This window comes from Brassica rapa, chromosome A04, assembly GCF_000309985.2.
Source record: "Brassica rapa cultivar Chiifu-401-42 chromosome A04, CAAS_Brap_v3.01, whole genome shotgun sequence".
Taxonomy (NCBI): Eukaryota; Viridiplantae; Streptophyta; class Magnoliopsida; order Brassicales; family Brassicaceae; genus Brassica; species Brassica rapa.
The window spans coordinates 21,807,665-21,831,812 of record NC_024798.2 but is presented as its reverse complement, the minus strand read 5'-3'; the positions used below and the strand labels follow the sequence as shown (position 1 = coordinate 21,831,812).

At 34.8% G+C, this 24,148-nt stretch overlaps 4 protein-coding genes across 9 annotated transcripts; 3 read left to right on the top strand and 1 right to left on the bottom strand.

The window, feature by feature from the left end:
* The first annotated feature begins 3,388 nt into the window (after window positions 1–3,388).
* LOC103866320 (pectinesterase 5) lies at window positions 3,389–4,337 on the top strand. The gene has a single exon (XM_009144221.3). The coding sequence runs from the start codon at window positions 3,454–3,456 to the stop codon at window positions 4,102–4,104; it is 651 nt and encodes a 216-aa protein (XP_009142469.1). The 5' UTR covers window positions 3,389–3,453; the 3' UTR covers window positions 4,105–4,337.
* Window positions 4,338–5,776: 1,439 nt separating this feature from the next.
* LOC103866319 (pectinesterase 5) lies at window positions 5,777–8,019 on the top strand. Its single transcript, XM_009144220.3, has 2 exons — window positions 5,777–7,021; window positions 7,121–8,019. The coding sequence occupies exons 1-2, from the start codon at window positions 5,920–5,922 to the stop codon at window positions 7,807–7,809; spliced, it is 1,791 nt and encodes a 596-aa protein (XP_009142468.2). The 5' UTR covers window positions 5,777–5,919; the 3' UTR covers window positions 7,810–8,019.
* A 250-nt stretch (window positions 8,020–8,269) lies between these two features.
* Window positions 8,270–16,169, top strand: LOC103866318 (ABC transporter B family member 4). 6 transcript variants are annotated; one of them, XM_009144218.3, is made up of 12 exons: window positions 8,270–10,816; window positions 10,914–10,961; window positions 11,203–11,544; window positions 11,632–11,686; window positions 11,777–11,952; window positions 12,045–12,266; window positions 12,403–12,641; window positions 12,720–14,397; window positions 14,563–14,829; window positions 14,916–15,179; window positions 15,254–15,547; window positions 15,629–15,982. In XM_009144218.3, exons 3-12 carry the CDS (start codon window positions 11,230–11,232, stop codon window positions 15,980–15,982), a joined length of 3,864 nt encoding a protein of 1,287 aa, XP_009142466.1. In that variant the 5' UTR covers window positions 8,270–10,816; window positions 10,914–10,961; window positions 11,203–11,229. The 6 variants fall into 6 exon arrangements, with proteins under 6 accessions (XP_009142466.1, XP_009142464.1, XP_009142465.1 ...); XM_009144216.3 differs by having other exon boundaries at window positions 10,914–11,031; XM_009144217.3 differs by having other exon boundaries at window positions 10,893–10,961.
* A 2,621-nt stretch (window positions 16,170–18,790) lies between these two features.
* On the bottom strand, window positions 18,791–23,865 carry LOC103866316 (auxin-responsive protein IAA20). The gene is made up of 3 exons (XM_009144214.3): window positions 19,397–23,865; window positions 19,063–19,159; window positions 18,791–18,962 (listed from the first exon to the last, which is right to left on the bottom strand). The coding sequence occupies exons 1-3, from the start codon at window positions 19,767–19,769 to the stop codon at window positions 18,908–18,910; spliced, it is 525 nt and encodes a 174-aa protein (XP_009142462.1). The 5' UTR covers window positions 19,770–23,865; the 3' UTR covers window positions 18,791–18,907.
* Between the last annotated feature and the right edge of the window lie 283 nt (window positions 23,866–24,148).

The following is a 24,148-nucleotide window of genomic DNA, read 5'->3' as shown; positions in this document are numbered from 1 at the left end:
ACAACATTGAATTTCCAAATAAGATTATCTTTTTAAAATAAAACAATAAAAATACATAAAAATAGTTACAAAAAATAAATAAATAAATATTTTTAAGTCTTCAGCAAAATACTAAACCCTATACCCTAAATCTTAAACCCTAAACCTTAAATTTTGGATATACTCTAAACGTTTGAAAATCTTAAACCCTAAATCATACATTAAAAACTAAATTTTAATAACACTAAACCCTAAATCCTAATCACTAAACCCTAAACCCTTGGATAAACCCTGAACCCTTGGATAAATCATAAACTGTAAATCAAAAATATTTAAAATTAAACTCTAGAGTTTATGATTTATCCAAGGGTTCAGAGTTTACCCAAGGGTTTAGGGTTTAGTGATTAGGATTTAGGGTTTAGTGTTATTAAAATTTAGTTTTTAATGTATGATTTAGGGTTTAAGATTTTTAAACGTTTAGAGTTTATCCAAAGTTTAAGGTTTAGGGTTTAGGGTTTAAGATTTAGGGTATAGGGTTTAGTATTTTGCTAAAGACTTAAAAATATTTATTTATTTATTTTTTGTAACTATTTTTATGTATTTTTATTGTTTTATTTTAAAAAGATAATCTTATTTGGAAATTCAATGTTGTTTCCTTTTTTAAAAGATATCAAATATCAAATAATCAAACACTATTGGTTGGTGAACCTAGAGGTTCACCTTAGGGGGTGAACCCAAGAATTACTCGTTAGAGAATAACACAAAAACTTTTAACTTTCCTCTTCTAGTGCAATTATGCTTCTTTGAAGTTTTCAACCCATCAACAATTCATCGAGGGCCGTGGCTCTACGAGTAAGGAAACCAACTTACCTACGTAATGAGCCTTTATCATCTTGTTAGGCTTGATGGCCGAGATTGCCGCCATTTATTGTAAACTAAGCCCATGAGACCAAATATCATAAGCCCATGCGTCCATCGTTCATTATCAGTACAGCAATATTTCAATATCAATTTCTTACTTTACGTCTTTACCATGCATGAGATATCTTCGTGGTATATACTAGCGATACCTATATGTGTCCTCTTCTTGCTATGGATTGTGGTTATAACGGGTTTCCACAATAACACGTGATAAGATGATACTCAGGTCACTAAATGATCTTAGTAAATACTAATTGGAATGGTGTAAAGAAAGAGTAAGAACGGACTTGGATGTTTCTTGATGTCTTCCTATTATACATACTTTTCCACATCTAACATAAAAGAAAATTAACAATCTAAATCGAACGAAATAGACAGAGATATTTTGTTTGAATCAGAGAAGAAGAAAATGATAAAAGACAACTTTTTCTTGTCTTCATATATAACTAAAACGCTAGTAAACTTTACTACGACTTTGTTCCTACGCGTAGGACTCAATCTCATTTCTATGGCGGATACGGTGAAGCCTATCCTTATCTCCGCGGTTGATCTTGCGGTTCAAGTTATTCAAGCGTCAAACGAAGCCAGATTATTCAAGAAGGAGTGGGACGTGGTCAAGATCAAGGTACAAAACTCTTAGAACTGCTGGAGAAAGCCTTAACCGCCAGCTCCAATCTATGCGAGTTTCCGACCCGCCACGTCATCTCAATCGCCGAAGCTGTGCTTCAAAAGTCTCTCGCTGTGTTAGACAAGTGCATCCCAAAGCTAAGGAATCGCGTCTTGACAATAATCCGCGTCTCCACTTACCAAAAAGATGCTTGTCCGGCTGGAAAGATCCATCATCAACGTCTCGTGGCTCCTCAACGTCTCCACTCCATCACATGATGGCAAACACGAGCAGCTAACTGGTCTCCTACCCTTCGCCATAAGGGATCCAACTATTTTCTTGATATATGAACTTATGGCAATTCTTTACACGGGGACACTTGATGATGACGCCTGTGAAGCAGCTAGGTCGCTGAGATCAATGGCCAGTGACAACCCTAGATGCGCAGAGATCATGATCCGTAATGGTTTGTGTTCTGTATTTGTTAAGATCCTCAAACAAGGGTCGATGAGGGTTCAAGCAGAGGTGGCTTGTGCCACGTCCGTGTTGGTCTCGAGCTTCTCCGAGAGCCAGGACTTGTTCGCACAACATGACGTGATTCAGCTCCTTCTAAGCCTTTTGACTTCAAAGCTCGAAGAGGACTCTTGGCACATGAAGGCAATGGCAGCAAAAGCTTTGAGGGAGCTAGCCAAAGGAAATTCATCTATCAGCAAAAGCATCACCGATTCAAAAAGATTCTTGCGTTTCGCAGATTTGCTTGAGATACAAGACAGAGAAGTTAGGCTCATCTCCTTGATGGTTTTAATAGAGATTACTTCTGTGGCAGAGATGGACTCTAGCTTGAGAAGACACTCAGCTTTCAAGTGCAAGTCTCCAGTTTTCAAGGCCATTGTTAATCAATTCCATAAGCTCATTGAAGAAAATGGAGACATGGTTTTACTAATACCATACATCACATTAATAGGGAACCTGGCACGATCATTTAGAGCGTCCGATACATCAATGATTGAACAATTGGTGAAGCTTCTTGGCCTAAGAGATCGAGAGGTATTAAGAGAAGCAATTGTAGCACTCACTAAATTTGCTATCCCGTGTAATTACTTACACATAGATCATTCAAGAGCAATAGTAGAAGCTGGAGCTGCAAAGCGGCTCATCGAGCTATCTTCTTTAGGATGTGAGATTCGGATTCCAGTGTTAGAGCTTCTGAAGTTCTGATCTGCATCGCAGTTCATGTGCCAGAGAAGAACAAGTCATGGAAGTATTGGAATGTGCATCGAAGCAACCATTTGAGTAAGTCATAAATGTAATAATTTGTTAAATGATGATTTCTCTAAAGCTTCAAATAATTAGTACAAGATCATTTCCATTGTAAATTTACAAAAAGAAAAAAAATACAATTATGTCATCGACAATCTTAATGTGCATAAAACTCTCCGTTGATGTATTACTTCAAAAAGCAATAAATCATTGACAATCTTTTGGTTAATTTTCTGTTATGAACCTACGAATTCTTATGTGTATATAGTAAAATATCATTTCTGTTACTATGGTTATTAATCTATTAAATATGTTTTTAAGATAAGTTTGTTGATATTCTCACCAATTTTTTTGTTTGTTGAATACTTCTCATTCTTACCTAATTGCGTAACAAAAGATAAAATAATATTGAGTGTCTCTGTTGGCTGATAAAAACAAAGAGAAAGAAATAGGGTTTCTTGGAGGACAGGAGCATGGCATGTCCACAGATTAAAAACGCCTCAATTCACTCGTGATCATCCATTAATCTCTGAAAATAGTCAAAACCAATAACAAAAATAAACATTCAAATTTAGAAAAGTCAAATAAAAATCTCTATATATATACGCACCCTTTCTTCTTCCTTCTCTTTTTCTATCCAATCCTTTCCAATTCACACGTCCCATAACAAAAAAAAACCCAAAAAAATGAACACTCCAATAAAACTCGCCTTTCTAATTCTATGCATCGCCCTAACCGCAACCGCATTCATTATCCCAGCCAAACGTGACGCCGTCACACCGGAACACGAAAAAACAGTGGCAGGAATCTGCAGCGTTGTCCAAGACAAACGTCTCTGTAGCATAACCTTGAAAACCGTCCCAAGCAATGATCCCGACGTTTTGGTCCGTCACTTAGCGACGGGAGCAGAAACCTCCGTTAAAAAGGGCTTGAAGTTCCTCTCCGGAATCAAACCCAAGTACAAGGGAGACAAATTTGCCACAACTTGCATCACCAGTTGCGAGAAACAGCTAAACAACGCCTTGGAAGACTTTTCAGATTTCTGGAAAGCCGCGGGAAAAGACATAACGAGCATGGCTGATAATTACTTCACATGTAAGAAGAAGATGACATCGATCTTCAACTACCAGTCGAGTTGTCTCGATGACATTTACGACAAAACATTGTTGAAAGAGGTTCAAGGAGGGATTGGGCTTGGGAAAAGAATGAGTGGCGAGTCTGTGGATGTGTTCGCTGGAATGGGAAAAGTGTTTAACACTCTTAACATTAAGACCAAACTAAACCAGAAAGATACTGATTCGTTGCTCCCACCACCTTTGTCCTTTTACTACGTCTGATCTATTTATTGAAGAAAAAGCAAATAAAAATGTATGGCGTCGTCGATGGTGATAAATAATCTGCATCGTTTGGGTTTTTGTAAGTCATGTTAGGAATCTTGTAAAGAAAGGTTCCTTTTGATGTATGTTTGTGATTAATATGTTATGGGTGATAATCATGTATGGACCTCGTGGTTGGAAAGGATATGGAAAATGTGATAATCTAATATTAATAATGTATTTGGTATACTATCTTTTATATGTCTACATTTTAAATTTTCTTTTTCCTTCATTTTCCTTTTCGTTAATTTTACATTTTGACCTAAATTTTTAATGGCTACATAAACGTAGAAGACAAGGTACGAGTCACTAATTAATCACTATAGGTCAAAATCGAAATTCTACTAAAAATACTACTTAGCATAAGCTGAATACGTACCATTCTATTGCTAAGTTTATTTTTGATGCTACAATCATGTTTTGGTGTTGTGTTGGTGATACCCTCTCTCTTATTCTTCTAATCAGTGATACATTTTCTATCAATGTTTTTCCTATGCAATTGTGTAGTTGTATGTATTTTACACACAAACTAAAAACAATTTAATTTTTCATCATTTTTTTGATAAAATGTTAAATTATTATACCAAAGTTTTCAATCTTTTACAGAAGTATAAAGAAAACTAGTAGCGAAATACTTTAATTTTTCATCATTTGTTGATCAGATAGTGTAATATTACATTAAGCTCGAGTGAGAGAAATGCCCAAAAAATACACTTCAGTAATTGATTAGCCAAACCGTAAAGCAGTTTTGTTTATATACATAACATTAGTTGCTTAAATGTGTAACTATCACTATAATGACTTTACCAATAAACTCAAGCTAAAAAACTACGACTAATATATAGTACACCATCATAAGCTTTTAGAAACAATCATAATGATGATAAAAACTTGAGATATAGACATTCTACCAGTTGACAAAAGGAAAACATTCTACCAAAAAGAACTCTGATTGCAAAACCTTTATCAATATAGCAACATGTTGGTTTTGAGAATCAGATCTCATATGATTTTTTACCATATATGTCAATCAATGTTTATAAATTTATCTTCTCATGTAATTTGGTGATGTAATCATAAGTTTTCTTAGACTAATTTGAAGATTATTTCGGGTTTTACATAGCTAATTTTATATAGACATTTTTATGGCAGCATATTTTTTTTTTCAAAATCTCATTGTATTGGTTTGATTCGAGTTAATCTATTTTTTCCCCAAGAAATTTCATATTAAAAAAAAAATAAACACAATTTTGTTGGAATTATCCTAGTTGAGTCTGGTTGATTTCCAGATTTTGAACTCATCACAACATTTTACATTTGCCTAAATCACTTAATTATATTGTTAACTAACTCACTTGTTACTTATATCTATATATGTCATTTCTATTTGTAGTCAATCACGCCACCAGGCCTACCACACCCTCCAACCAGGATCGTACTCCATATTTATCTTGCGTTGACCAATTTTAAACCTCACAATAAAGCAATTTCATAGTGTCATTAGTTAATTAGACCTTTTTTTACCAGATATTCTCAGCCATTCGTCGACCGTAAATCTCTCTCTCCATGCAAATTCCATGCACGTAGCTTTTTTTTAGATACTAAAAGCTACTATAAATCCTCCATAATCCATCACAATATTCACTGGCCCGAGTCATTAAACAACTTGGCTTTTCTCTAATAAAGCCCCTCCCTCTCCGATTAACCTCTAAATAAAACCGGAGGGAGCAAAAAAAATTCAAAAATACACAAAACAATATAATAAAATATAAAAAAATGATAGGAAAAGTTGTTGTTTCTGTGGCCTCCGTCCTTTTATTGGTCGGAGTAGCCATAGGAGTCGTTGCCATCGTTAACAGAAACAACGACACTCCTCTGTCTCCACAGATGAAAGCCGTTCAAGGAATTTGCCAGGCTACTTCTGACAAAGCCTCGTGTGTCAAAACACTCGAGCCAGTCAAGAGCGATGACCCAAACAAGCTGATCAAGGCCTTCATCCTCGCTACACAAGATGCAATAACCAAATCATCAAACTTCACGGGTAAAACCGAAGGGAAATTGGGTTCAAGCATCTCACCAAACAACAAAGCCGTTCTTGATTACTGCAAGAGAGTTTTCATGTACGCGCTTGAGGATCTCGGTACCATTATTGAGGAAATGGGTGAAGATCTTAACCAGATCGGTAGCAAAATCGACCAGCTTAAACAATGGTTAACCGGTGTTTACAACTACCAAACCGATTGTCTTGATGATATCGAAGAAGATGATTTGAGAAAGACTATTGGAGAAGGCATTGCAAACTCCAAGATTCTCACAGGCAACGCTATTGACATCTTCCACACAGTCGTCAGCGCGATGGCCAAGCTTAACATCAAAATGGATGATTTCAAGAACATGACAGGTGATTTCTTCTCTTCCTCCGAGAAAGGAGCAGCTCCAGTCGACAAAAAAGCCACTCCTGCCGTTGATACTCCCGTGGCCGATCCAGACGGTCCTTCTCGTCGTCTTCTTGAAGACCTTGACGACCTCGGAATCCCAAGATGGGTTTCGGGTACAGACAGGAAGCTCATGGCTAACGCTGGACGTGGCGAAAAGGGTGGTGAAGGTGGTGCTAGAATCAAAGCAACCTATGTGGTGGCTAAGGATGGAAGCGGACAGTTTAAGACGGTCCAACAAGCCGTTGATGCTTGTCCCCAGAAAAACCCAGGTAGATGCATTATCCACATCAAGGCTGGTATCTACAAAGAGCAAGTTGTGATCCCTAAGAAAAAGAACAACATCTTCATGTTCGGAGATGGTGCAAGAAAGACCATTATCTCTTTCAACAGAAGCGTTAAACTCACCCCTGGAACCACCACTTCCCTTAGTGGCACAGTCCGTAAGTCTCACCCTAACCCTAACTTAATAGTTATTATTACAAATCTCAATAATATCAATAACTCATTTAATTATTACATGTAATGTTGTATTTGTGTAGAGGTGGAATCTGAAGGGTTCATGGCTAAATTTATTGGATTCAAGAACACAGCTGGTCCAATGGGACACCAAGCCGTGGCAATCAGAGTGAATGGAGACCGTGCAGTCCTCTTCAACTGTAGATTCGATGGTTACCAAGACACTCTATACGCTAACAACGGTCGTCAGTTCTACAGAAACATCGTCGTCTCAGGAACAATCGATTTCATCTTCGGAAAGGGCGCAACCGTTATCCAAAACTCAATGATTGTTGTCCGTAAAGGAAACAAGAATCAATTCAACACCGTCACAGCCGACGGAAACGAAAAGGGACTATCCATGAAAATCGGTATCGTCCTCCAGAACTGCCGCATCGTTGCAGACAAGAAACTACAGGCAGAGAGGTTAACCGTTGCGTCGTACTTGGGAAGGCCGTGGAAGAAGTACTCCACCACCGCGGTCATCAACAGCGAGATCGGTGATGTGATTAAACCCGAAGGATGGAAAATCTGGGATGGGGAGAGTTTCCACAAGACATGTAAGTACGTTGAGTTCAACAACCGTGGACCAGGAGCTAACACTAACAAAAGAGTTGACTGGGTTAAGATCGCCAAGTCTGCGTCTGAGGTTAACCAGTTCTCTGTGGCTAACTGGTTGGCTCCCGTTGAATGGATTCAAGAAGCTAACGTGCCCGTCAACCTTGGATTATAAATCATATAAAATTGAAAAAGACTAGTACGTGTCCATGTAAAAGGTGAAAAGTACAACCTTCACTTTCGGTAGGATAAATATGCGCGGGGATGAAGTTGTAAGATTCACTTTTTGTTTGTCTCACGTATGAAAGATGAGGAAAAAATTATATTGTTTAACTTTTAATTTCATATTTCAAAAGTATGAAATTTATCTACTGTGTTGTATCTATGTCTAATAACTTTTAAAAATATATAATTTTCTAATTTATACTTTTTTCTTGTTCTTGGAAATATCATAGTTTACTAAGATTGCAACTGGAATAAATTAATTTGGAATGCATCATTTCACTGGATTCAAAGTAACAGAAATTAAACAATTTTACATTTTCTATTTTTTATCGAAATATATCCTTTTTATAATTTATTCCGTTGGTTTCATATATCAAACGACAAATGAGGGATAATCCATGACTTTTCTTGTTTTTTTTAATAATCCATGAACTGCTATTTCTGATCCCAGATTAGAGCAATGCTTATAAAATGGTTTTGATCAAATTCACAAATGCTCCGTGTTCACTTTGAGGGACTTTCTTCAGACTAGGACTAAACCGATTCATGGCTTATGTCCATCAAGATCTATACGTGATCGATTTACTATAATCAAAGGTCCCAAAATGTTAAAAGATATAACTATACTTGGACACATGCCTGGTGCTGCTATAATCATAAGCATGTTAGACCAAGATGAAATACAGTGCTTTGTTTTGTCCTAGTGAATACAATCACACCGCTGTTCATTGCACTATAGAGGAGGATACAGCAAAAAGAAACATGATATTTCAATTTTTATCGTGCACTCTGTTAGACCATTAAGCCCAGGGGCTAATGGCTTCATAAGTGGCCTGTAACATGTAAAAAAGTTTCCAAATTCAAGATCCATGGATTCGGGGACGTTTTCGGACCGGATCAAGATTTAACTGTGATTACGTCGGTAATTTATTTATTATGCATAGTATAGTGTGAAACAGGTTGGCGAGAGTTTCGGTGGGTCTATTTGACATATGTGCTGATGATTCTCCAAAAGTTTAGTGGGAATCAAATGGCTATAATGGTTTTTGTTTTTTTTTTCCCGGGAAAAATGTGTCAATTTTTAGCTGGACTTGCGACACAGATAATCAAAGGGATTGGTATGTAATCACGTATATAATTGCTATAGTATCCTCCTTTCGTTTCATACAGAAATAATGTACTGTTATTGTGTATATTATTTAAATAATAAAAATAATTACTTCTAAACAGAAAATAAATATAGGGTTAATTAGGTGAATATACAAATTCTGTAATGAAATTGGCAAACTGGGTACATTTTAAAAGTAAACAGAAAATAAAATTTGAAAAGTAAACAGATCTTATTTATATGGATCTATTTGTCTATCATGAATCATGATAATAGACAAAATAATAGCCTGTCAACAGTCCATATTTATAAACTGTGATTTATTATTATATATCTAGTGTTTTTTCTTCATGCAAACCAGTCTTCTGAAAAAACTGAAATTCACCGATTTGTCTTAATAGCGCCTCACATGATATAGGAGATGGTGTGTATTGTAGCATCGATATTTGGAATAATATTGCAACTAGTTCATTTTCAATTAAAGAAAATATATTGCAAGTAGTAGTAATTTTTTTTCTTTTATAAAAAAAGGAGAAAAGTAGTTAGTAGCATATACGTGGGAAAGAGATAAATATAGAAAGAGCATTTACGTCATGAATGATGTCAGGCTCTGTTCAGATTCATTGATTCTGAAAAGAATGCAAACGAAGGAATAGGAGACAATTCCACCATCCCTGGCGCTGTCGAAAATTAATTTTGACTTGTTTCTTGCTCATGAAGCAAATCAGATTCACGTGCTTCCCCAGCTAGCATATTAGCGCAAAGATTTGGGGAATTCGATTTCTTTCTTTAACACAAGTTGGATATAGTATAACACAAGTATGTGCATATGCTTTACAGCCGTTGTCAAAACGCAAATTATGATTACAAACCTTACTAATAAGAAATGGAATTTTTGCACTTGTCATAGTCACAGCTAATGCGAGCCAGAAAGTCAACAATAACACATGGACGAAAATTACAATCATTAAACGCTTTTTTGGTATTGATTTATTTGTGGTATACAGTACATATATATATATATATATTTTTTTTATTTTATTTTTTTCTTCTAATAATAGTGTTTTAATCCATAGCTGGGAGAGTTTTGAAACAAAAATTAGTGAAACTAGTGATTCTCTCTCTGGTCACAGATAGTAATCTTTTTCTTTTCTTTTTGTCTTTTTTTTCACAGCTAGTAATCGGTACATGTATGCACAGACAAATACGTACTTATGAATTAGGAGGACACATGCAGGCCGCTAACAACATAGCTAATGGGATCTTAGAGATCAATTTAGTAATAATCAATGGGCAGACTATAAAAATATCAAACGGTCCTGCGTATCAAAACTTTATGTTAAATAATAGAGTTGTAGTTGAACAAAACAGCTAGATTACTATTTACTACTACTACTCGCTATTATAACTCGTTTTTAAAATGTATGTTATACGAAAAGATTTGGTCAGCATTATCACACAAAGAACGGGCAGAAAAAATAATAATTTAAAGTAAGACTAGAACAAAATATCTTACGCATTCTCTCAAGAACTTGAACAAAATCAAAGAGTATTATATTTAGATCCATAAGACCATATTTATTAACTGAATTTCTAACTATTATATGTTTGACATCCATTAATTTTCTCTTATCTTGAGCAAGTCACGGCTTGGTCGTCAAGAAATAAAAACAGTGCATATATAAAAACTCACATGAGTCTTTCACAAACTCCAATACCAACTATATATTAATATAAAAAGATATAAGCATAGAGATCTCTGCACATTCTTCGACAGTTTATACGGCAGACACCAAAAGAGTCTCTAAACCCTTTTTCACTTTTCAGCTTCTTCTTGATCCTGTTCAAGGTACATATCTACACATACCTGTATATATTCTCTGCTTTATATATTTATACATGTATATATATTTTCTATTATATAGTTCTGTGTTTTGTGTGGACAGAAGCTTCTGTGAAGCCTAGTTGTATTGACAGGACAGATCTTGGTTCAGGTTTCATCATTTTGTCAGATGTTCTTGAATAAAACAAGAAAGGCAGATCTTTAGGGTCTTCTCATGTTTGGTGAACTATTGATTGTGAAAGCCTTTGTTTTGTTTCCTTTGTGTTTTTTTTTGTTTCCTTCTTGGTCTGACCTTTATGTTCCCCATTTAGATATTACTCTCCCTTAAAGATCTCAACTCATAGATTTGGAAACTTACTGTTATGTCTCTCCTCTCTTGTTTAAACGCTTAGGATCATAAGGACACTGTGGAAAGTCTAATGGCTTCAGAGAGCGGCTTAAACGGAGATGGAAATATAGTAGAAGATGTTTCTGAGACCAAAAGAAGCAGAGAAGAAGACAAAGAAGTTAAGAAAACAGAGAAGAAGGAAGAACATGAGAAAACCAAAACGGTGCCATTTTACAAGCTATTTGCCTTTGCAGATTCCTTTGATATCCTCTTGATGATCCTCGGGACGCTTGGATCTATTGGAAACGGTCTCGGCTTCCCTATTATGACCGTACTGTTCGGAGATCTTATAGATGCCTTTGGCCAGAATCAGAACGATTCAAATGTTTCCGACAAAGTCTCCAAAGTAAAACCAAATAATGTGTTTGTGTCTTAATAAAGATTCATTTCAAGATTTGACTTGTGCTAATAACATCTATTAAATCACTCACAGGTAGCTCTGAAGTTTGTATGGCTTGGAATCGGTACTTTTGCGGCTGCTTTCCTCCGTAAGTTCTTGGATCTGCCAAAGATTAGTTAACCCTTTGGTAAACAGTAAAACAAAGTTTTTAACGTTCTTGATGTGTATGAATGTTCAGAGTTGTCTGGTTGGATGATATCTGGAGAGAGACAAGCAGCAAGAATAAGAAGCATGTATCTAAAGACAATATTAAGACAAGATATAGCCTTTTTCGACGTCGATACAAACACCGGTGAAGTTGTTGGAAGAATGTCCGGTGACACTGTACTAATCCAAGACGCTATGGGAGAAAAGGTACTCATATTAGTCAAACAAATAACATTTTTAAAGTTTCAAGATCCTTTGGTTTATTAGATTTTGAACAAAGGAAACGACGTTTTGGACAGGTGGGGAAAGCTATACAACTTCTATCAACATTTGTTGGAGGCTTTGTGATAGCTTTCTTAAAAGGATGGCTGCTAACACTAGTCATGTTGTCTTCAATTCCACTTCTTGTAATGGCCGGTGCTGGTTTAGCTATTGTCATTGCTAAGACAGCTTCTCGTGGACAAACCGCTTATGCCAACGCTGCTGTTGTAGTTGAGCAAACAATCGGTTCCATAAGAACGGTAACTAGGCTTACTCTATACACATTTGCTTAGCCAAAAAAAAAACGATAAAAATTATTCGATCTTCATACTTTCCATAATCTTGATACGGTCGATCTTCTTGATTTCCCAATAATTTTTTTATATTTTTAATCAGGTTGCATCATTTACCGGAGAGAAACAAGCCATAAACAACTACAACAAACATCTTCTCACTGCTTATAAAGCAGGAGTCATTGAAGGTGGTTCAACTGGACTGGGACTTGGAACACTCTTTCTTGTAATCTTTTGTAGCTACGCTTTAGCGGTTTGGTATGGAGGAAAGTTGATTTTGGACAAAGGGTACACAGGAGGACAAGTTCTCAACATCATCATCTCTGTTTTAACTGGATCCATGTAAGAACCTCTCATCTTTTTGTGTTGTTTTAAGTTTCTTGCAACCCAATCTAAGACTTGTTTTTGTTCCTTTATTAGGTCGTTAGGCCAAGCATCTCCTTGCTTAAGCGCGTTTGCAGCTGGACAAGCCGCGGCTTACAAGATGTTTGAGACAATAGAGAGAAGACCTGACATTGATTCCTATAGTACAAATGGAAAAGTGTTGGATGACATCAAAGGAGACATTGAGCTTAAGGATGTCTACTTCACTTACCCTGCGAGGCCCGATGAGCAGATTTTTCACGGTTTTTCGCTGTTTATCTCGAGTGGTACAACCGTGGCTTTAGTTGGACAGAGTGGGAGTGGGAAGTCTACCGTTGTGAGTCTAATAGAAAGGTTTTATGATCCGCAAGCCGGTGAAATTATCATAGATGGTGTTAACCTAAAAGAGTTCCAGCTCAAATGGATCAGAAGCAAGATTGGACTTGTGAGTCAAGAACCGGTTCTCTTCACTTCAAGCATCAAGGACAACATTGCCTACGGTAAAGAAGACGCTACAATAGAAGAGATCAAAGCAGCTGCAGAGCTTGCAAACGCTTCCAAGTTTGTTGACAAGCTCCCTCAGGGTTTGGACACAATGGTTGGAGAGCACGGCACTCAGCTTTCAGGAGGGCAGAAACAGAGGATCGCTGTAGCCAGAGCCATTCTAAAAGATCCGAGAATCTTGCTTTTGGACGAAGCAACAAGCGCGCTTGACGCAGAGTCAGAGAGAGTGGTTCAAGAAGCACTTGACAGAATCATGGTTAACCGGACTACGGTTGTAGTTGCTCACCGGTTAAGCACGGTGCGAAACGCGGATATGATCGCTGTGATCCACCAAGGAAAGATCGTGGAGAAAGGCTCTCACACGGAGCTGCTCAAGGACCCTGAAGGAGCTTACTCTCAGCTCATACGTCTTCAAGAAGAGAAGAAAGGTGAAGAGAATCCAACAGACGAGCAAAAGATGTCATCTATAGAATCATTCAAACATTCTAGTTTGAGAAAATCATCTCTAGGAAGGTCACTAAGCAAAGGAGGATCATCCAGAGGAAACAGCAGCCGCCACTCTTTCAACATGTTTGGTTTCCCATCAGGAGTCGAAGGAAACGACGTCACTCAAGATCAAGAAGAGGGTACTACAGAAGCTAAGACCAAACCAAAGAAAGTCTCAATCCGTAGAGTCGCAGCTCTAAACAAACCAGAGATTCCTGTTCTCATACTCGGTGCAATATCAGCAGCAGCTAACGGAGTTATACTTCCTTTATTCGGTATACTAATCGCAAGCGTCATCAAAGCTTTCTTCAAACCGCCTAAGGAGCTTAAAGAGGACACAAGCTTCTGGGCCATTATCTTCATGGCTCTTGGTTTCGCCTCCATCATAGCATACCCAGCGCAGACGTTTTTCTTCGCTATAGCTGGATGTAAACTTGTGAAGAGGATAAGAAGCATGTGTTTTGAGAAAGTGGTTCACATGGAAGTTGGATGGTTCGATGAGTCTGAGCATTCTAGTGGAACCATTGGAGCAAGGCTATCGGCAGACGCAGCGGCGATACGCGGTCTAGTGGGAGATGCTTTGGCTCAAATGGTTCAGAACTTGTCGTCTATATTGGCTGGTTTGATCATTGCATTTTTGGCTTGTTGGCAGTTGGCTTTCGTCGTCCTTGCCATGCTTCCTCTTATTGCACTCAATGGGTTTCTTTACATGAAGTTCATGCAAGGTTTCAGCGCTGATGCAAAGGTAAAAACTAGTTACTACTCTTCATATAAAATGGATCGGTAGTTGGAGAAATAATTAACTAATATATAAAAGGATATAGTCAAATCAATTTATCGACAATTGGTTGGTTTTAAGTTGAAAGCTCATGAACAAAAAACTATATCTCATTTTTGTAATCATTGGCAGAAAATGTATGGGGAAGCAAGCCAGGTGGCGAATGATGCGGTTGGGAGCATAAGAACGGTTGCTTCGTTCTGCGCAGAAGAGAAAGTGATGAACATGTACACCAAGAAATGTGAAGGTCCTATGAAGACAGGGATACGCCAAGGCATAGTCAGTGGTATTGGTTTCGGATTTTCCTTCTTTGTACTCTTCGCTTCCTACGCTTGCAGTTTCTACGTGGGAGCACGGCTTGTAGATGATGGCAAAACAACCTTCGATTCTGTTTTCAGAGTATGTATATACATAAAGCAAAAACACAACAGTTTAGATTATTTATATGTTTTTTTTTTCTTGATTACTGTGATGTTTTTTTACAGGTTTTCTTCGCTTTGACAATGGCGGCTATGGCGATATCTCAGTCGAGTTCACTGTCTCCTGACTCAAGCAAAGCTGATATTGCTGCTGCTTCAATTTTTGCTATTATAGATAGAGAGTCCAAGATTGACCCAAGTGTGGAATCTGGAAGAGTGTTGGATACTGTTAAAGGAGACATTGAGCTTCGTCATGTTAGTTTCAAATATCCAGCAAGACCAGACGTTCAGATCTTCCAAGATCTTTGTCTAAGTATTCGAGCTGGAAAGGTTAGTTACTAGTGCATTATTTAATAATCAAAGACAGAACCTTAACTCTGTTTTTTGCTTGTCATTTTTTTCAGACCGTTGCCTTGGTTGGAGAAAGCGGGAGCGGGAAATCAACGGTGATCGCTTTGCTACAGAGGTTTTACGATCCAGACTCAGGTGAGATCACTCTCGACGGTGTAGAGATCAAGAGCCTGCGACTAAAATGGCTTAGACAACAAACGGGACTTGTGAGCCAAGAACCGATTCTGTTTAACGAAACAATCAGAGCCAACATTGCTTACGGAAAAGGTGGAGACGCGAGTGAATCTGAAATCGTATCTGCAGCTGAACTATCAAACGCCCATGGATTCATCAGTGGTCTACAACAGGTAAATAATAACTAGCTTTAGCGTTACTTGTGTTCCAAGGAATTAGGTAAAAAATGACCTAATATTGGTTTACTGATTTAGGGTTACGACACGATGGTGGGAGAAAGAGGGATTCAGTTATCGGGTGGGCAAAAGCAACGAGTGGCCATAGCGAGAGCCATCGTCAAGGATCCCAAAGTGTTGCTTCTTGATGAAGCAACGAGTGCTCTGGACGCTGAGTCTGAACGTGTGGTTCAAGATGCGCTTGACCGGGTTATGGTTAACCGGACTACAATTGTGGTGGCTCACCGGTTATCGACGATTAAGAACGCTGATGTAATTGCGGTGGTTAAGAACGGAGTTATCGTGGAGAAAGGGAAGCACGAGAGTTTGATTAATATCAAGGACGGGGTTTACGCTTCGTTAGTGCAGCTTCATCTGAGTGCAGCTTCTTAAATAAATATCTTTATGTTCCCTAATTTTTATTTTGTTTTTTTGGTCAATTATGCTTTGTTATATATGACTGGTGAATCCTTTTTTTTTTTTTTGTGATGTGTATCATGCGACAGTGTAATATATACAACTAGGTTAAGACCCGCGCCTTGCGCGGAATAAACATTATATTTATAAATTATTTTATATATTATATGTTTCTAACCTATTATGAAACAATAAATATATATTGAATAATTAAAAAGTCAGTAACTATTACCTATATAATTAAGTTGGTGCGAACATATAAATAAATTTTATTAATCCAAAAAATATTTTTTTCTATTTGATATGGTATATAATTAAATTTAAATGATAGTAACATATATATAGTATATTTTAATATTAATATTTATTAAATGATGCTTTTTGCTCATGTTTTTATTATTATTTGTATCTATTATAGCAAAAAATTTAAATTACTGATAACAAAACTTTCACTGTGGGATTAATAGTTTATGTAATTTCTAATATTTTTAAAAATTAATTTGTCAATATTTTTTCAAATTTTTTTTTGTTAAAAGTAAATTTCAAAATTAAGATATTTATTTATTTTCTTATATGACATATAATTTAATATGCATATACATATATATTTTTATATATATATTATTTTTAATACTTATTAAATGACACTTTCAACTTATATGATTTTTTAATTATTTGTATCATGTCATAACAAAAAGTTTAAAGCATAGATCACAAAATTTGAATGTGAAACTTTTAATGGTTTTACTAATTTATACTCGTTTTTAAAAATTCAAAATACAACATATAAAGAATTTTTTTAATTTTTATTAAATGGTTACTATGATTGTTTAATTTATTTTAATAGTTTAAAATTAAACAAAATAATATAACATACACTTATTTTTATCAAATCTTTATTATTCAAAGTCATTAATTGTCATATATACTTTAGTCATATTAGGTAATTCCGTAATTTTATTTATGGAAATAATGAAGCACATTAATAATGTATTTATGGTTAGTTTAATAAAAAGTTTATTATATATTTAGATGGACTAACATATTTCTCTAAGGATTCTAAGAATTATTCTAGTGATGACATGTGGCTACAAAAAAATGTTGTAATGCTTCTCAAATAATATATAGGGGATTTGAGATTGAATGACTATACAAATACTCCTATCATGTTGGATTCAAGAAAACATGTTGGAGTCACTAATTAGCAAAACATGTGAAAAAATGTATATTGCCATCAAACAATGCATTTATGCAAAGATAAATCGCCTTGGAGGATCCTCTTTGTTAAAGCAAAGCATTATTAAATCTATCCATGATATCCGCCTGGGCGTATATTCTCTTATACCTGTTCAATGACTTGCTTGGAGCATACTAGTTTAATATGACTGAACTTGAAACTTGGCTTTCTTTTATTGGTTCTTCTTTATATAAAACACTTATCCAAAACTAAACCAAAATCTTATAAAAAATTATCCAAAATCTAATCTTGTTATCAAATTTTTGATCTCTCTTCACAATCCAAATACTGCTATATTTAAGTATACTTAGTCAAATTATTTTATGATCCAAATGATTTATATATCCGATTAATTTTTAATTAAATAATCAATTTTAATTTTAATAAATCTGTTTTGGACAAATATATTTTAATCTAAATAACTTAAACTCAATCTAAAACCTTAAAAATCTTAGCCTAAAATGTAAATTGGCCATAGAAGTATGTAAATCTCAATGGACTATATATTATATCCATGCCGGATCTGGCACAACCCTATAAAACATATGTATTAGTTTCTAAAAAAATTTGGAAGTTATATATGAGTAATGTCTCTAAAATTATGCCAAACAAATTTATTAGAGTTCTTAAAAAATATTTATAGCCTTCGAAATCTTAAATTCGGTCATGGTTTATCGGCCTAATAACAACTTAGGCCAATCTAACACTAAAGTCGTTAAAACAACGTCACTTCACATGTATGTTTTGTTGATGCACGTGTAAAAACAAAACTGATTAATCAAAATAAGTCTAAAAACCCTAATTGGACGCCATAAATCTACAAAGTAATCAAAGCCTGAATCTTTTTTTTTGATAAAGAATCAAAGCCTGATTCATGATAATTTATCATTGATTGGGCGCATGGATGAGTTTGGTTATTTGAGCTATTGAGTAGAAACAAAGAGTCGGATCCGAGCTGGTTTGTCATTGATCATCGATTAGTAATCTTCTTAAGTGGTGAATACAACTTATAATCCACTCTCACCGATCGTTATTTCATATCAAGTGGTTTTGTATAGGGTATTAGATTAGCTGAATTTATTGGCGAACATTCTTGGCAATTATCTAATGAAAGTTTTACTTCTTTTTTTTGTCATCCGATGGATTAATATTAATTTTAAACGTCAACATATACTCAAAGCCGGCAAAGATTTAGAACCTTTACCTTTTTGAAGCCAATAGCCTGCGTGTTAAATGAAAACACCCGGAGTCAAAGGGTTGAAGCTAACAAAACTCCAGAAACTTATAAAGACTAAAGGAGAAAAAGGATAGCCAAGCAAACTGGAGCACCAATGGTGAATTTAACTTCATATCAAGTGAAACAGTTAAACCAAATATTAAATTCAGTGACCAATGGTGTGATTGTTCGACCCGCCGAAAGAATATCTCGACCCAAGATTGGTTTGTTTCACAGCTATTTGTTTTTCGATTTTCTTTTATTCTTTTCCTTTTTGGGTATTACCGAGGAGAATAATCAGAGTGAGTTCAGAATGTATGTACTATCATCGTAAACGAAAAACGATTTTTTTTATAAAATAAATAACTTAAACTGACGATGGATTTACATACGACAAAAACTTTTTTCTTGGCATTACTTTTAATGAACACACAAGTAGACTTAAACATCAGTAGTGGTAAGCTCTTGAAATCTTCAGTCTTCTGACGGTAGATAAAAACATTCTACAAAACAAAACACAAAATATACAAATATTTAATTTCTACAGAACATTCTAATTAAATAAGGAAATAAAGATATCAATGGAGGAACAAGAATACGTACTCCCACGGAACATCACCAACCATCATCCAGTCACCTTCCTTGTCCGCGTATGTTAGCACATGACTCTTCTGGCCGCACATCTCTTCTTCGTCAGCCCCTGTTTCCATTTTGATGTTTCAGTTTTCATCATAAACTTTAAGCTATGATGAGATAATAACTTTGGCAAACAAAAAAAACCTATGAAATAGTAATAGGCGCAAGTATTTTTAGTTCTGTTAATTTATCAATCAATTTCTTATGGGGAAACGATTTCAAAACGGCTTAAAAGAAAGAAAAAGCTAGTGAATAATTAGAAAACTTTACATATATCGACATCTTTTCTACATATACTTACAGAGAATGGATGCGTTGAACATGAAATCTAGGGTTCTGATCAACTCATGGTAGCCATTAAGAGACATGAGATCGATCTTTCTCCCAATTGGAACTCCCTCCATGTTCACTTTCACGTAGAAGCTCCCTACGCTGTTACACTCGTTCTCTTCTTCCTCCTCCTCAGCCACCGCAACCTTATACTCTGCCGTCGGATCTACAACAGAATACCCGTAACCACCGTTGAAATATGGCGTCCCTGAGGATGCCCCGAAACTGAGTCCGAGCCTTAGATCCGTGCTTAGGTTTCGTGTACTTGAAGAGGGACCGTATGGGTTGCTCTTACTGGTACTCTCTATAGAAGAAGACGACGAAGAACTTCTTCCTCTTCCCATATCTATCTATCTTTCAATTTTGTTTTCCCTTTTTTTTATTTTCTTTTTTAGGTGAGACAAATGAGCAATGAGCCGCCATGCTTGGTATGTACGTGTCTCTTTATATAGAAGATCTAGACTGGGAATTTCAATTTATTTTATTATAGTTTGGCGTGGTCTTCGTATTTTGGTTTATAAAATAAATACACAGTCACAAGTACAAATGCGACAGTGGAATGACGAGACAGCGTCCGCTAAAGTTGTTGTTAGTGTAGCAGACAGAAACACGTGTCAAATGTTGATTCGGTTAATGTGCTGGTTATGATTTTGTGGGTTCGGGGTTCTCTCTAAAACTAAAATGTATGGCTAACGTAAACAATTGACGAACAAGTTAGTGGAAGCAAAAAATCCGTATCAAGCGGACGGTTTCCAATCTAATTTTCAGATTGATTATCGTTAATTATTCTAGTAACTATGTTCACTAGGTTGATGTGACGAGTACGAATGTTCTTTAATATATTTTACTATTGAAAAATATGCGATTCTATATTTAGGACATGCATTAAGAATTTATCAAAATGTACCTTTCACAGATTATGTTATTAATTAAATGATTTTTTAAATAAAGTTGAGAATATGTGAGTCTTTCATTTGAGAAATTCTCACATAAGTCTCACATTTATTAAAAAGGTTTCAGCTAATTGTTAATATGACTTTTTAGAGATTTCTTTTGAGAAATTTCCAATGTGGATGATCTTATCATTTACCATATATTAGTTCGAAACAGGATCATAAACAATTTTATTTATTTTGTATTTAACGGTTGACTATAGATTTGTTCCCGGTATAAGAGCTAACCAAACATGAAATCATAGAATTTTAGTTAAATAACATTCTATTAAACATAATTGGCTTTAACGGACCGTTGCAAATGGTGAATCCGATCAAAACATGGCCATTATAATGATGTAAATCGTACGTAACATCTTAGTAAGAAGAGAAGTTGTTACACGTAATCATAAATAAGTAAGTAGAAAGAATTGAAAGTTTGAAAGAAAAAGGCAAAGGAAGAAGAGAGGGGGCATGATGAGTAATGAATGGTTCACCTTAAAGGGAGGACCTAATGAGAGTTCCTTTGTCTATGGGACTTAAGGAGACGTCACAATTCTTATATTTGCAAGCACGAGAAAAAGGAGACATACATACGACACGACGACCAATGACTACATTTGTCATTTCCCACGTGGCACTTTTGTTTTCACGTGGACTCCCTACAACATGTCAGCATGTACATTGTGTTGAAAGTAGAACTATGTAATGAATCAAATTATGTTAGAAAAACATGCAAGACGAGATGCAAGTGTGGCTTGGTTCGGTTCAGTCAAATGTGTACGTTATACAGATTTTACTATGGTTGGTATAATAGTTTTTTTTTTGCTAAATTGGTCGGTATAATAGTTAATGTACTCATGTACAAAAAAAAATACTTATACGTATTTCATAGATTACTCTGAGTTTTCGCTCGGGATTGTTAGCTTAGTGTAGACTGATTATAGCTTTTTTTTGGGTTTGTTCAACCGGGGAAAAAGTTTTCAATTTGTTGGTTTCAAAGTAGCTAGTGTGATTTACAAGAGATTAATGGATAGAATATTTGTTGGAGATCTTCAGAAATGTACGAAGAATATAACCAATTGGGGATCTTATAAAGCAGCTAAAAATGATACAATAATTCCCATACAATAGGTAGAATTATCGGATGCAAAATCATCGTGTAATATTTTTTATAGTTTATAATAGCATATTTACCAATATTAAAAAGTAGCTAATGTGACTAAACTACAATCATATTCAATTATACTTTGAGCAAGAATTCAACAAAAAAAGTAACTAAATGGCCACATTGATAAAAAATATTATCTAAAACTACACATATATTATTTATGATATGATATATAATTAGATTCTACAACTTAATCTTTGTATATTCAGTTTTATATGCTTTGCATGAAAATAAAACATTGATTATTTACAAATCAATTTGTTTATTTTTAATTTAGATATTTCTATCAAACCCCAGTTAGCTTTGGTTTGGCTTGAACCATGTAAACAAAATTGAGACTCATACGCACACCACAAATTGGAGCTGAAACTTATACTCAGCTTGATTACTCTCAATTTGTTCGAGTTCTACTCTTCGTAGTCAATTAACTTGAAGAAGAATATGGACTTACTTGGAACCAATTGATTTTGGAGAATATTACAAAGGAGAGAGTTGTTCCCTAACAACACTACATAACTGCCTCCGCCTCCTATCTGTCCCCTCCTTTTTTCTATATTTTCCTTACCAAAAATAATATCCCTCGAATTTTCTAGCATACATAAAAGTATATGTATATACATTATTCTACAAAAGAATGCCTACTATAATTTCGGTAATTATTATTTAACTAGAAACGCATTTTATTGGAAACATACATACATAGTTCAAGTACTTTAATCATATATTTCTTTATTTATGCGCTAATTTTGAGAACCTAACTTTACTGCGTTGTGGTTGCTTGTCAGTCAAAACTAGGGCTTGCTTTTCAAGATGCGTGATTGCATTTGCATGTCTCATGGCTTTTATTTTCTAGCCCCTCTTGTTAGACTAATCATAGCCTTTTGTTTTCTCCTTTGCTTTAAGATTACTGAAACAGTAGAACTTTTTCACTGAATATATTACATGTATTTTCCATTGAATTTTGAAATTGTCACTCAATCATTTTCCTTACCAAATGATTTTAAACAAACCTATTAGTTACAAAATACGTTAACAGGAATATACAACTACCTATTTCATGCTAAACAAATGTATCAAAATTAAATTTTGTCTGAGTCAAACATTTTTTACTATTTTAAGCGAAACCATCTATTAAGAAACAAAAATATTGAACGAAGTCCAACTAACAGGGAAATACTGACATGTCTTCCTAATTACCGAGTCAGGTAAAGTGTATTATGAAGCTTAATGCGTTTATGAATTATAAATAAAACTCTATAAAGTTTTGTTAAAATACGTGCATGCGTGCGGTGCGGATATAGAGTCGAGATGTTACGTGCGTGTCTTTTTATAGATACTATATAATATTCATCAAAATCCTTAAAATGCTTGGATTACGCACGCAATTCATGAATTGTAGTATATAGATTTACCAAATCTTGAAATGATTTAGAGTTTCTTACAAAGCAAACCTTCGTTAGAAACTTAGAATCATGACTCTGGATTTAATTGATTTTTACAAACCAACCATCGTTAGAAAGGATTGTATCATGGGCTTGGTCACCTTCTCATAAAGGCAAGCAGGCTCGACTCAACTCTAATTTGGGCTATATATGTGCTGAGTTCTTTTCTTTTCTTGCAAATTAAACCTTACTGATATACGTTATAGATTTTGTTAATAATATAATTAATGGTTGTAACTCATAAGAAAATCTGAATAAGTAGAGAGAGTTTTTCTATGCTGGACTAACATGCGCAGAACAAGCATAAGATGTGTTCTATAATGTTCACCGAAAATAAATGGTTCCTGTAACTCCAAATGTGGTGTTATATTTAGTGGTCCATATGTACATAGCAGAGGCAATTTTTAAAACTCTACTTCTGTATGATGTATTTAAAATATCAAATATGACATGTTATTATGGATGTTTATCATAAAATACTGAATAACTATTTCGTGTTTGTTAAATAGAACTGAAATAATAAATGATGCATATGAACGCTTCTCACCGGGTATTTGGGGACGGATCTTCTAAACGCTGTAAACGGTGACGTTTAATTAAGTTTTCACACAGGACGACCGTCTCCGTTTGTAGCAATTGGAAACAATAAGCAGATTAGGACACGTGTTCCCACCTCAATCGTACGGTGATCGAATATAATGTAACTAGGTGTTTTGTCCGCGATGCGAACTTAAACATTTTCATAAATTTTTGAAAAGTTCTTTGTACGCAAGTTCTTTGTACACTATATTCATTACTAAAATAAATTTTAAAATAACTTAATGTTATATTTTTAATTATATAATTAAAAAAATTTATTTGATTAATATTTAATTATATAATTTATGTTTTTAACGTTTTACTAAAATACTTTTTCAGATAACAATACAATATATATAGTAATTATCTTTTTTGATTATATTTTTAGATTTTGGATAATTCAATATTCTATTTTTAATTATATAATTAAGAATTTTATTTAATTAATATTTAGTTATTTAATTTATGTTTTTAACTTTTTAGTTAAAGACTTTTTCAGATAACAATACAATATATACAGATGTTATCTCTTTTTTAAATTATATTTTCAGATTTTGGATAATTCTTACTATTCTTAATATTAATCAATTATCTAATCA